General features: G+C 38.9%; 1 protein-coding gene across 5 annotated transcripts in view; it reads right to left on the bottom strand.

Moving 5' to 3' along the window:
* RAB4A (RAB4A, member RAS oncogene family) overlaps window positions 1-12,969 on the bottom strand; it is an 82,652-nt gene that overhangs the window by 39,440 nt on the left and 30,243 nt on the right. For 4 of the 5 annotated variants that reach the window (XR_009550217.1, XR_009550218.1, XM_060192031.1 and 1 more), the window contains exons 2-3: window positions 10,058-10,138; window positions 7,463-7,577 (exon numbers count right to left, since the gene is read on the bottom strand). Coding sequence is in view for 3 of the 5 variants with exons in the window: in XM_060192031.1 (XP_060048014.1) it covers window positions 7,463-7,577; window positions 10,058-10,138 (196 nt within the window). In the remaining 2 variants the exon portion in view is untranslated. The remainder of the gene's footprint in view (window positions 1-7,462; window positions 7,578-10,057; window positions 10,139-12,969) is intronic. The other variant, XM_060192032.1, reaches the window with a different exon arrangement.

Raw genomic sequence — 12,969 nt, forward strand, 5'->3', positions numbered from 1 at the left:
TGCAAATAGGTAGAGTTTGACTTCTTCTCTTCCAATCTGTATGCCTTTAATTCCTTGCACCTGCCTGATTGCTATGGCAAGAACTTCCAACACTATGTTGAATAGTAATGGTGATAGTGGGCAGCCCTGTCTAGTACCTGATCTGAGTGGAAATACTTCCAGTTTTTCACTATTGAGTATGATGTTGGCTGTAGGTTTGCTATATATAGACACCACTATCTTCAGGAATTTTCCATCTATTCCCATTTTTTGTAGTGTTTTGATCATAAAGGGATGTTGTATTTTGTCAAAGGCTTTCTCTGCATCTATTGATATGATTATGTGGTTTTTGGTCTTGCTTTTGTTGATGTGGTGGATCACATTTATTGATTTTCGTATATTAAACCAACCTTGCATGCCTGGGATAAACCCCACTTGGTCATGATGAACAATCTTTTTGATATACTGCTGTATCTGGTTGGCTAGGATTTTGTTCAATATTTTCGCATCTATGTTCATCAGAGATATTGGTCTGTAGTTTTCTTTTTTGGTTGTGTCCCTGTCTGCTTTTGGTATCAGGGTGATGTTGGCTTCATAGAAGCTGGCAGGGAGTATTCCAGTGTCTTCAGTCTTCTGGAAGACTTTTAAAAGTAGAGGTATTAGTTCTTCTTTGAAAGTTTTGTAGAATTCATTTGTAAAACCATCTGGTCCAGGACTTTTATTTTTGGGGAGATTTTTGATAACTGTTTCAATTTCATTAGCTGTGATGGGCCTGTTCATGTTATCCACTTCCTCTTTACTTAGTTTTGGAAGTTGGTAGGTATCTAGGAAATCATTCATTTCTTCCAGGTTCTCTAGCTTGGTGGCATATAGTTGTTCATAGAAGCCTTGCATGATATGTTGAATTTCTGCAATGTCTGTTGTGATATCTCCTCTTTCATTTACTATCCGATTTGGGTCTTCTGCCTTTTTTGTTTTGTGAGTCTGGCTAAAGGCTTGTTGATTTTGTTTACTCTTTCGAAGAACCAACATTTACTTTCGTTGATCTTTTGTATGGTTTTCCTATTCTCAATGTTATTTATTTCTGCCCTAACTTTAGTGATTTCTGTCCTTCTGGTTGCTTTAGGATTCCTTTGTTCTTCTTCTTCTAGGTCTTTAAAGATGTGCAATCAGGCTGTTTATTTGTGCTTTTTCTTGTTTCCTAATGTGTGCTTGTATAGCTATGAACTTCCCTCTTAGGACTGCTTTAGCTGTGTCCCAAATACTTTGATAGCTTGTGTCTTCATTTTCATTGAACTCTCGAAACATTTTGATTTCTTCCTTGATTTCCTCTTTGACCCAGAAGGTGTTAAGAAGTGTACTGTTGAGCTTCCACATTTTGGGACTGTTACTAATCTTTTGTTGTTAAGTGTTAGTTTAATTCCACTGTGGTCTGAGAAGATGCTTGGGATGATTTCAATGCTCTTGAATAGGCTGATGCTGTCTTTGTGGCCTAACATATGGTCTATCCTTGAGAATGACCCATGTGGATTTGAGTAAAATGTGTATTCCTGTTTCTTGGGATGAAGCACTCTGAAAATGTCCAATAGTTCTAGTTTATCTATCTCTTCATTTAGCTCCCTTATGTCTTTACTGATTTTCTGCCTGGATGATCTGTCAAGTTGAGATAGTGGGGTGTTGGAAGTCCCCTACTATGATTGTGTTACTGTTAATATATTGCTGTCACTCTTTCAGTAGAAGTTTGATGTATTTAACTGGCTTCTCATTGGGTGCATAGATGTTAATAATTGTTAAGTCCTCTTGATTGACTGATCCTCTGAGCATTAAGTAGTGTCCATTCCTATCTTTTTTTAATCTTATCTATTTTAAAGTCTATCATGTCAGATATGAGAATAGCTGTTCCTGCCCTTTTTTGTGGGCCATTGGCTTGTATGATAGTTTTCTATCCTTTCACTTTAAGTCTGTGTTTGTCTTGTTGAGTTAGGTGGGTTTCCTGTAAACAGCATATTGTTGGGTTGTATTTTCTGATCCATCTTCCTACTCTGTGTCTTTTAATAGGTGAATTCAGGCCATTGACATTTATGGATATCAAAGATTGAAAATATTTTAATGCCATTCTTGTAGAATTTTAGAGTGTTTTGATATATGTCCTATTTGTGGTGGTCTGGTTGTTTATAGGAGACCTTTCAGAACTTCTTTCAGGGCAGGCTTGGTGATGGTTGATTCCTTCAACTGTTGCTTGTCTGAGAAGGTTTTGATGCCTCTATCTAGTCTGAATGACAGTCTAGCAGGATATAGTATTCTTGGCTGAAAGCCTTTCTCATTGAGCACTCGATAGATATCTTGCCATTCTCTTCTGGCCTGTAGTGTTTGTATGGAGAAGTCTGCTGCTAATCTTATGGGTGTTCTTGTGTAGGTGACTCTTTGTTTTTCTCTTGCAGCTTTCAGGATCCTTTCTTTATCCTTATTCCTTTCCATTCTAAGTATGATATGTCTTGGTGTCTTTAGGTCTGGGTTAATTCTGTTTGGGACCCTCTGGGCTTCTTGAATCTTTATGTCTTTGATGTTGTCTAGAGAAGTTTTCAGCTATTATGGCCTGGCGAATGCTTTCTTCCTCTCCTTCTCTTTCTTCCTCTGGTAAGCCAATAATGCGTATATTGTTTCTTTTGAAGTCATCCCATAGGACTCTGTTGTTGTTTTCAGCATCTCTTAATCTCTTTTTGAGATCTCTTACTTCTTTTTTAGTTGTCTCTAATTCATCCTCAATCTTGCTAATTCTGTCTTCAGCCTCATAGATTCTATTCTCTCTGCCCTCTACTGTTTTCTGGAGTTCATCTATTTTGTTTCCCTGCTCTGATACTGTTTTAGCTTGTTCAGCTAATTGCATTCTTAGCAATTTCAGCTTTCTAATAACCATGAGATAATTAGTATTTTCTTCCATATTCTCATTTGTTGTTCCTGCATTTCTGATTACAATTTCTTTTCAAATTTTTTACTCACTCCTGTTATTATTTCCTTAGCTAATGTTTGGATGTTGAACTTGTTATTTTGTGCTTCACCCTCTGGAGGACTTTTAGCTGGACTCTTGTCCTGGTTCGATTCTCCAATAATTTTTCTTGTTGTTTTAACCATTTTATATATTATATTATGAGTTCCCTTTATCAGTACTTTTCAAATTATTGATCACTATTGCCTGGATTGACTTGTGTCTAAGTAAGTTAATTAAAGGGTTCACAGTGGTAGAAGTTAACAGTTGATTCAATCCCTGAGTTGGAGCTCAGTGGTGTAAAAGCCTCTTTTTTTTTTCTTCCCTGTAGGCTATGGGAGCCTGAGAGCTTTTAAACTATCAATAGGCTTCTTAGCTTAATCACTGACTCCTGACCAAGAGATAAAGCAGGGTGTGGCAGAGATAATCCAGTGGTTATGCAAAGAGACTTTCACAGCCCCTCAGCTATGCCACCGAGGTATTGGTCTTCTCCTGAGTTTCCTGGTTAGATCTCTGTCCCCTGGTGTCCCTCCCTGTCACTGCTCCAAATTCTCAGGGTAGTAGCAATGGAGACTCAGAGTTGCACTTGGTGAGTCTCTGGGGAGTCCTCTCCTCCCTTCAGCTGTCCCCTTGTTGGTGGAGCAGACTGGAGGTGGTGTCTTAACTGATAAACTGTTGAATTGTTAGCAGTCACTTAATCTCTCCTTAGGCTCCTCTCTCCTCTGTCACCAGCCACACGTGTTTGCACTCACTGGTGATTTACTGGGTTCCTGTGGTCATTCTAGTCCTGTCTTGTTTTGGTCCCGGGTGGTCTCCTTTGGTATTCCTAGTTGATCCGGGAGAGGAGAGGAGAGGATAGGAGAGGACAGGAAAGGAGAGGAGAGGAGAGGAGAGAAAGCGATCTGCTGCTCGTAGCTCCGCCTCCAGAAGTCGAATCTCTCTTTTTCTCTTTTCATAATGGTGCAGGAGATTGAACCTGGGACTTCAGAGCCTCAGGCATGATAGTCTCTTTGCATAACCATTATGCTTTGCTTGTCTTTCTACTAGAATTTCTTATTGGAAATATTTAAGAGAGAGAACATGTGCGAGAGAGAAAATATATCAGAATGTTATTCAGATATATGCTATGCTGGGGATCAAACTCAGGACCTTGCACTTGAAAGTCCTGCACTTTACTACACTGTGCCTGCAACCTTCTGGCTGTACTCTTCTGGAACTTCTAATAGTGAAAATTTGACTTTCTGGGTTAACACTGCTTAATACTTTGTTTTATCTCTCCCCATTTCATCTAATCTTTTAAAAACTTTTACACTATCACTGTTATTTTCATTTATTAATTAATGCAATCTCTGCTCTTAGTTGTTGTGATCTCAAAAGGAGTTTGGGACAATGAGCATACTAATGACTCAGCCTGAGGTGGAGCACACTGACAAGGGAATGTGTAAATAGCAAGGACTTGCAGCAGCTCATTTCTTGATTTGATTACCTTCAGGATGGACTCCCCATTTCCCGTGGTGATGATCCAGATTGACCCTGGTCTTTTCACATGGTGATTTTGGGTAACTTAGTTTGGCAACTTTGGACTTTTGCCTGTTTTCCTAGCTGTTTTCTCCCCTCACATTCTCAGTGATTTTATTGAATAAACCTCTTTTACTTAATTTAGGAGCCACTTATTTTGCAGCACCTAAATATTTGCCTTTTACCTGTTTCACTCAAATAAAGCCTCTAATTGTTTAAGAATTTATTTATTTATTTATTTATTTATTAAAGACAAAGATAGGAGGAGAGAAAGAACCAGACGTCACTCTGGTACATGTGCTGCCGGGGCTTGAACTTGGGAATCCAATGCTTTAGCCACTGTGCCACCTCCTGGACCATAGCCTTTAATTGTTTAAACCCATTCTCAGCACCCTGCAGTCAATCCTTTATGCACCGTAGACCAAGGCCCCTTTTAAGTTGTTTCTAGTTACAACACTTAGAACACTTAGTTCTGAGTAAATTGTATATAGTTTAGTGTTTACTCCCTATACCCTGGAAGTTCCTACTTTCTTTTCTTTATGGGCCCTTTTATTTCAGAAACTTTCTCTGTCTGGTACCCTTTGGTTTATGATTTATATTCATGAATAAGGAGTAAAAAAAAAAGTAAAAGAAGAAGTTCTTTTTGTATGGGCTAGATGTTTCACTCTCAGAGGGCTAGATAAAAACTGGGTTGCTGGGAGTCAGGTGATAGCACAGCAGGTTAAGTGCATGTGACGCACAAGGACTGGCATAAGGATCCCTGTTTGAGCCCCCAGCTCCCCACCTGCAGGGGAGTCACTTCACAGGTGGTGAAGCAGGTCTGCAGGTGTCTGTCTTTCTCTCCCCCCTCTGTCTTCCCCTCTTCTCTCCATTTCTCTCTGTCCTATCCAACAACGATGACAACAGGAATAACTACAACAATAAAACAACAAGGGCAACAAAAGGGAATAAATAATATTTTTTTAAAAAGTGGGTTGCTTTTACAGACCACATCAAAATGCCAGTTTCTTCAGCCTTTCCTTGGGGTTACTTATTTTTCTTCAGACACATATACCTGACTGTCAGAAACTAAGGAATAAGTATGAAAGAATGTTAGGATTCAAGACTTTCACTCCTGAGTTCTTAGCTCATTCCTGCTTTTTGTTGTGTCTATGACATTTGGTCCAGATACTGTTTTAACTCAAAGATTGAATTTAAAAAAAAAAAAAATCTTTTGTGTGTGTGTGTGAACCTGTGAGTATTTATTTTTCTTGAATTATTTATTTATTTTATTGCCACCAGGGTTATCACTGGGGTTTAGAGCCTACATAATAAATCCACCATTTCCTTTCCCTTTATATGGTAAGACAAAGAGAAACAGAGAGTGGAGGGGAAGATATTGAGGGAGGGGAGGAGAGAAAGAGAGAAAGAGAGAGAGAGAGAGAGGAGTAGAGGCTTGCAGTACTTGCTTCACCACTATTGAATCTTCCTTTCTGCAGGTGGGGAGCAGGGGCTCAAACCCTGGTCTGCATGCATGTAATGTGTATGCATGTCCATGAATACTTATTTACACACACCGATAAATACTTTAGCCCCTCTTTCAAGTAAAACTTGGTGCTTCCAAATCCCAATCTTTCATGAGATTAGGAAGAAATGACTTCTTCCTTTCTGGCCTTATACAATTAAGATGCCACTTTTGCTTTAGAATAGCTGATATACCACCCATTTATTAGCTTTAACATTTGCCTCCTAAAATTTCTTAATTATCATTATGGACTCTCCCTCTTGTCTTTTTGAATTTATGCTATTTTAATTATTTTTAGTATGGTTTTGGGAGTGAGAAGGTAGTAATGTTTTAATTGAATCCATCATGTTTAGCTTAGAAAACTGTTACTTAAAAATGGTTATGGTGTTTTGAAGCAGATTAAGTAGAGTATTTAAATGAGTATATACCTCTAATTGAGAAATGTTTGTAGTGAGAATAAGTTTTATTTAACAGGAATTTGAAGCAGATTATCTCATCTATTTTAATTTTGTATATTTATTAAAGTATAATGAAATTACTAAATCTACTTTCTAATAGCTTTTAATAGTTATAGAATAGTCTACATATAACCTTATCTGTACTGACTTGGCATCATCATTTCAAAGTTCAATTATGATTTTAGTATAATGAAAGTATGGAGGGTTATTTTGTACATTGTATTAATTATCAGTCATTAGAATATATTCTAGGGCCCTACTCCTCAAAGGAAAGAGAAACAGGCTGGGGGTATGGATCAACCTGTCAATGCCTATGTCTAGCGGAGAAGCAATTACAGAAGCCAGATTTCCTACCTTCTGCACCCCATAAAGATCTTTGGTCCATACTCCCAAAAGGGATAAAGAATAGGGAAGCTTCCAATGGAGGGGATGGGATATGGAACTCTGATGGTGGGAATTATATGGAATTGTACCCTGTGATATCCCACAATCTTGTTGATTATTATATCAATAATAAAATAATAAAGATTAAAAAATAATGATCCTCATTGAGAATAAAATATAGAGAAATATTGATGTGCTATTATTTTGCCTTTTTTTTTTCTTTTTAACCACAGCACTGTTCAGCTCTGGCTTATAGAGGTGCAGGGGATTGAACCTGGGACTCTGCAGCCTCAGGCATGAGAGTCTCTTTGCATAACCATCTACCCCTGTCCCTATTTTGCCTTTTTAATCTAAATTTGTCTACTGTAACTATTCAGTCACATTCTTTCAATGTACTTACTGATCCTAAAGCATAAGTTAGTGTCTAAATTATGATGCATTCACTTGAATGAAATTCTAATGTGTGCCTTAGTAAATCAGTGCTTCCGGGGAAAATGACTTTCAGCTTGTCTTGAAGCTAAGGTGAAGTTTCTGAAATCTGTACATATAATAGGGGCTATATATATATTAAGAGAATGTAATTATCTCAATTCCAGTTTTAGAATGTTTTTATTAATTTAGAGAGAAAGCTACCTGAATCGTTCTTGGCCTGCTGTATCCCATATTTGTAACTTTACATATTTACCACCAACATTTATTATCTTCGAGCCAAATTCCACTCCTATTGTATGATTTGAATCATCTTTGACTGAAAAAGAAAAGAATAAGACATTTTAATTTCAAAACATTAAGAAAACAGGCTTACAGATCTAAAGAAGTAATCATCATCATCATGAAGGGTTAAGCTAATGGAAAATGTAATTGACTTTAGCCATTCATTCTGCCAATAGTCAACTGATAGATAGTTTTAAACAGAATACATAGTTCTAATTCTAAAAAAGATAAGTATTTTTTTTTTCTAAAAATTTCTAAAAGAAGTTACACATACTAAAAGGCTAGAAGGTGGACACATCATGAGAATCATACCGGGAGTCGGGCGGTAGCGTAGTGGTTAAGTGCAGGTGGCACAAAGCACAAGGACCAGCGTGAGGATCCCGGTTCAAGCCCCCGGCTCCCCACCTGCAGGGGAGTCACTTCACAAGCGGTGAAGCAGGTCTACAGGTGTCTATCTTTCTCTCCCCCTTTCTGTCTCCCCCTCCTCTCTCCATTTCTCTCTGTCCTATCCAACAATGAAGACATCAACAACAATAATAACTACAATAAAAAAAAAGAATCATACCTAATGTTTAAGAAAATCATAAATCATGACTACATATAGTTAGTAACTATTTTCAAGGACTTGCCAGACAAATTTTGGTATAAGCTTTCAAACCACAACAACCAAGGTCAAGGGCATAACAGTTCTGATGTGGCAACAAGGGAAATAAAGTGAAATCCTTTCCATTATTACTATATAGCACACAGACCAACCAGCCATGTATACCAATCTCTACTGTGAGGACCTGAGGGAAGTCTATTGAGAGAGAGTGCTCTACAGCATAGAGAGAAAGATCAAACAACTGGGATACTTGGGCCAATATTCTCTAGCTATTCTTTTTTATTCATTCTCTTTTGTTGCCCTTGTTTTATTGTTGTAGTTGTTATTGTTGCTGTTATTGATGTCGTTGTTGGATAGGACAGAGAGAAATGGAGAGAGAAGGGGAAGACAGAAAGGGGGAGAAAAAGACAGACACCTGCAGACCTGCTTCACCACTTGTGAAGCGACTCCCCTGCAGGTGGGGAGCCAGGGGCTCGAATCAGGATCCTTAAGCCGGTCCTTGCACTTTGCGCCACCTGCACGTTACTGCCCGACTCCCTCTCTAGCTATTCTTATGTGAGTTGATACAATGCAAAGGCTTGGCGCAAGGTGTGAAGAAACTATAACTGCTCTGTGTTCATAAGGACTGGTTCTGTGACCAACCCTGCTGATTCTATGTCAATAAATGTGAGATCTAAGAAGCTCTTGATGAAAATAGGAACAGTATAATGCTTTCTTGGATTTTCCTTCAAGATATCCTATGCTGTCTCATTTATCATGTTACTCCATCACCAGTTATCCTATGTATATTTTTTAGCTATACTTCATTTAAGTGAAATTAATTGTTTTCAAGTCCTGGATTTATAGTTTGTGTTTCATATTATACTGCCACTAAATAGGTCATTTCTCCATTATTATAAAAGCAATATTTATTTAAAATATTTATTTACTATGTGAGAGGGTCAATGCATTACTCAGTTCTGGTGTCAGGGAATGTTGACTAAATAATTCACCTGGATAGTGAGCGTATTGCTTTGCTATGAGCATGTTCCGGGTTAGAACCCAGCTCCTGTGACACTGAAGAAAGCTTTGGTGCCATGATTTCTTTCCTTCTTTATCTCTGCTGCTGTCTGTTACTATCTTAAAAAGAAAGAAAGAAAGAAAGAAAGAAAGAGAAGGAGGGAGGGAGGGAAGAGGAAAGAAAGAAAGAAAGAAAGAAAGAAGAAAGAAAGAAAAAAAGAAAGAAAGAAAGAAAGAAAGAAAGAAAGAAAGAAAGAAAGAAAGGAAGAAAGGTGGTGCTAGGGACTGAGCTGCAATCTCTGAGGGAATTTAGGTATATAATTTGGTATTCTAAGAGGCTGAGTTATTGACCCAATCTAGCACTACTATTTTAAGGGATTTTAAAATGTATATATATTCCCATCAGTTTTTTACCCAAATTGGGTCAGACAATGGTAAAGAATGGTTCTGTAGTCATAAGGTTTGGGCTTGAGTTTAATCAGTTACTATATGGCCATCCCAAGAGCACACATCAACTTCTTTGAAAAAAAATAACTGATGGTAGCACCTGCCTTAACTATAATACAAAGTCACTGCAGATCAAATATTATTTTTTCTCAAAGGTATTTTGGGGCTTCTTGGGAAGATCCTGACAGACAACAGAAACCCTTTGCTACCACCTCTACCGCTAAAATGTATTTTAGTATCTGAAAAATGATTGTATATTGAAGTATGAACCACTACTAAACTAAATGTTAATCTAATAAAAATCCAGTCATATTACTAAAAGTGTAATACCACAGACTTTTAATTTAATTGAAAAAATCCATAAATCACAGCTTTTATCCTGAAGAATATTTGCAAGTTTTGATATAAGCAGAAAAATGTCAGAAGACATGCATAAAAAATGTCAACTGTTTGCTATCACTTACATTTTTTTTCAATAAACTGATGAAGTAAGCAAGATTTGCCAGTTCCTGCATTTCCAATTACTAGGAACTTAAACAAAAAATCTGAAAAAAAAAAAAAGAGATCATGAAGTAACCACTATTAATTTTTCCTTAGACTGCAAACATGAAATCCAATGAAATCTTAGTATTAAACAGAAGAGGAGATGGTTAACATATAATGCAAATGACAATGAACATGGTAACTTACCTTTTAGGTATATTCTAATTGTTTCATCAAACTGTACTCTTGTGACAATTTCCTTTGAAGTTAGAAGTTTGATAAATAATTTTTTGCAGGCTGGTAAATTAGTTCAAGTGGATAGTGCACTTGCTTTGTCATTGACATGACTTAGGCTTAAGCCAGGCCTCTAGATATACTGAGGAAATCTATAGTGCTGTGGTGTCTTTCTCTCTGTCTTTCTCCCTGTAAAAGTCAGTCCAGAGCAGTGAAGCCTCAGTGAGGATCAAAAATGGAAAAAAGAGAGAAAGAAAGAAAACTAGTCTTGCAGTGAATTTGAGGAATGAATCTGTCCCTTGCTACTATTAAAAAAGAAATATGTACATGCAGTGACAAGCAAAAATAGTCCAGAAATTTCAAGTGTTTTCTGGATAAAAGCAAACCTCTAATAGACTTAAAGTATCTGAGAAATTAATTTTCTTTTATCTTTAAACATTATTTTATTACTATTTTGTTGTCACTGAGACTTCTGCACTCCAAGTTGACATTTTCCCCCTCCAGACAGAAAGAAACAGAGAAGGAGAGAGGGAAAGATACTACCAAATTAAAGCTTCCTCAGGTATAGTGGGAACTGGGCTTGAACCTGGGTTATGTGCATGAGGAAGTAGGTGTATTATCCAGTTGAGCTATTTTGCTGGCCTTCACTCCCTTTTAAAAAATAGAGATAACGCCCCTCTTGAAAGAAAGAAAGAAAATTTGCTTTATGAGACAACTTAGTGGCTATCCTGTATGGAAAAGGCCCAAGTTTATCCCATCTCTTTTAATTTTCTTTTCTTGTTTCCTTTCTTTTCTTTTCTTTTCCTTTCACTGGAGCACTTTTCAACTTTGGCATATGGTGGTACCTGAAATCTTTTGCATAGCCAGGCCCACCCTCTGGCTCTGCATTAAAAAAATAATAATAAAAATAAGGCAAGGCAGGGAGGAAGAAGTCTAGGAGCTTTATCTTTCCATTTTGAGTGTTAAAGGACTCATACTGCTATAGTTTCCATTTGTTACCCAATGATCTGCATTTTTCTGAAAGACAACTATGGGATGGTTTCACTTCTTCTTCTAGCGTTTGCCCTTCTTCCGTAGCCAGTCAACAGCATCAGGTTGAGCCTGATGTAAAGTTTCGAGACCTCCTTTGAATCTGGAGAGGTGGCAGACTATGTGGGTCATAGTCTGTCTGAAACCGCAGGGGCAGTTCGGGTCGTCTCTGGCTCCCCAGTGATGGAACATAGCGGCGCACCGGCCATGGCCTGTTCGATAGCGATTGAGGAGGGCCCAATCATAACGTGCTAGGTCAAAGCCGGGTTGACGCTTGCAGGGGTCTGTGATGAGATGTTTGTTCTTTACCTCAGCTGACTGCCAGCTCTGTTTCCAAGAGACTGGAACAGAGAAGTTCAGTGAAGGCGTAGGGGACCAGATTGGGTGACGAGACGTCAAGCGTTGGACAGGGTGGGCGAAGATATCCGCGTATATTGGCAGGTCCGGTCGAGCGTAGACGTGGGAAATGAACTTAGATGATGCCGCATCCCGACGAATATCTGGCGGGGCGATGTTGCTAAGAACTGGCAGCCATGGAACCGGGGTGGAACGGATGGTTCCAGAAATTATCCTCATGGAGGAATATAATTTGGAATCGACCAAGTGGACATGGGGGCTACGGAACCATACTGGGGCACAGTATTCTGCAGTGGAATAGCATAATGCCAGAGAGGATGATCGTAGTGTGGAAGCGCTCACGCCCCATGAGGAGCTGGCCAGTCTTGCAATGATGTTATTCCTCGCGCCCACCTTTGCTGCAGTTTTTATGAGATGTTTGTGAAATGACAGAGTGCGATCAAGAGTAACGCCAAGATAGACTGGCTGGGCTTCATGCCGGATTCTCGTATTGCCAAGCTGCACATTAAGCTCACGTGAGGCCGAGGCATGGTGTAGATGGAAAACAGATGATACCGTTTTAGCAGTGCTAGGAATTAGTCGCCATTTTTTACAGTAATCAGATATCAGAGACATGTCTTTCGTGTTTCCTCGAGGATGTCGAACTTTGATGCCTGAGTTGCACAGCAGATGTCATTGGCGTAGATGAACTTCCTTGAAGAAGTTTCTGGGAGGTCATTGATGTAAATATTAAATAGCGTAGGAACCAGAACAGAGCCCTGGGGGAGGCCACTTGAGACAAGTCTCCATCTGCTAGACTTGTCACCCAGATGTACCCGGAATCTTCTGTTTTGGAGAAGAAACGATATAGTGTTGGCCACCCATGGAGGCAGGCATCTTGAGATCTTGACTAGGAGACCACGGTGCCAGACCATGTCATAGGCTGCTGTGAGATCAACAAAGACAGCACCTGTCTTTAAATTCTTCTGGAATCCATTTTCAATGTAAGTTGAGAGGGCCATGGCTTGTTCGCAGGTAGATCTTCCTGGGCGGAAACCAGCCTGGGCGGGTGATAGGAATTTCTCTGTAAGATGAGAAATACGTGATAGAAGCAGCCTCTCAAGGAGTTTGTAACACACGGAGAGGAGAGAAATTGGTCTATAGCTGGCAGCCAGTGTTGGGTCTTTCTTTGGTTTCAAAACCGCTATGATCTTCGCATGATGCCAAACTTTGGGCATAGACTCAGATTCCAAGATGTGGGACAGGAATGAAGCGAGCCACTTCTTTGCCGCGG

Source organism: Erinaceus europaeus, chromosome 6, assembly GCF_950295315.1.
Source record: "Erinaceus europaeus chromosome 6, mEriEur2.1, whole genome shotgun sequence".
NCBI lineage: Eukaryota > Metazoa > Chordata > Mammalia > Eulipotyphla > Erinaceidae > Erinaceus > Erinaceus europaeus.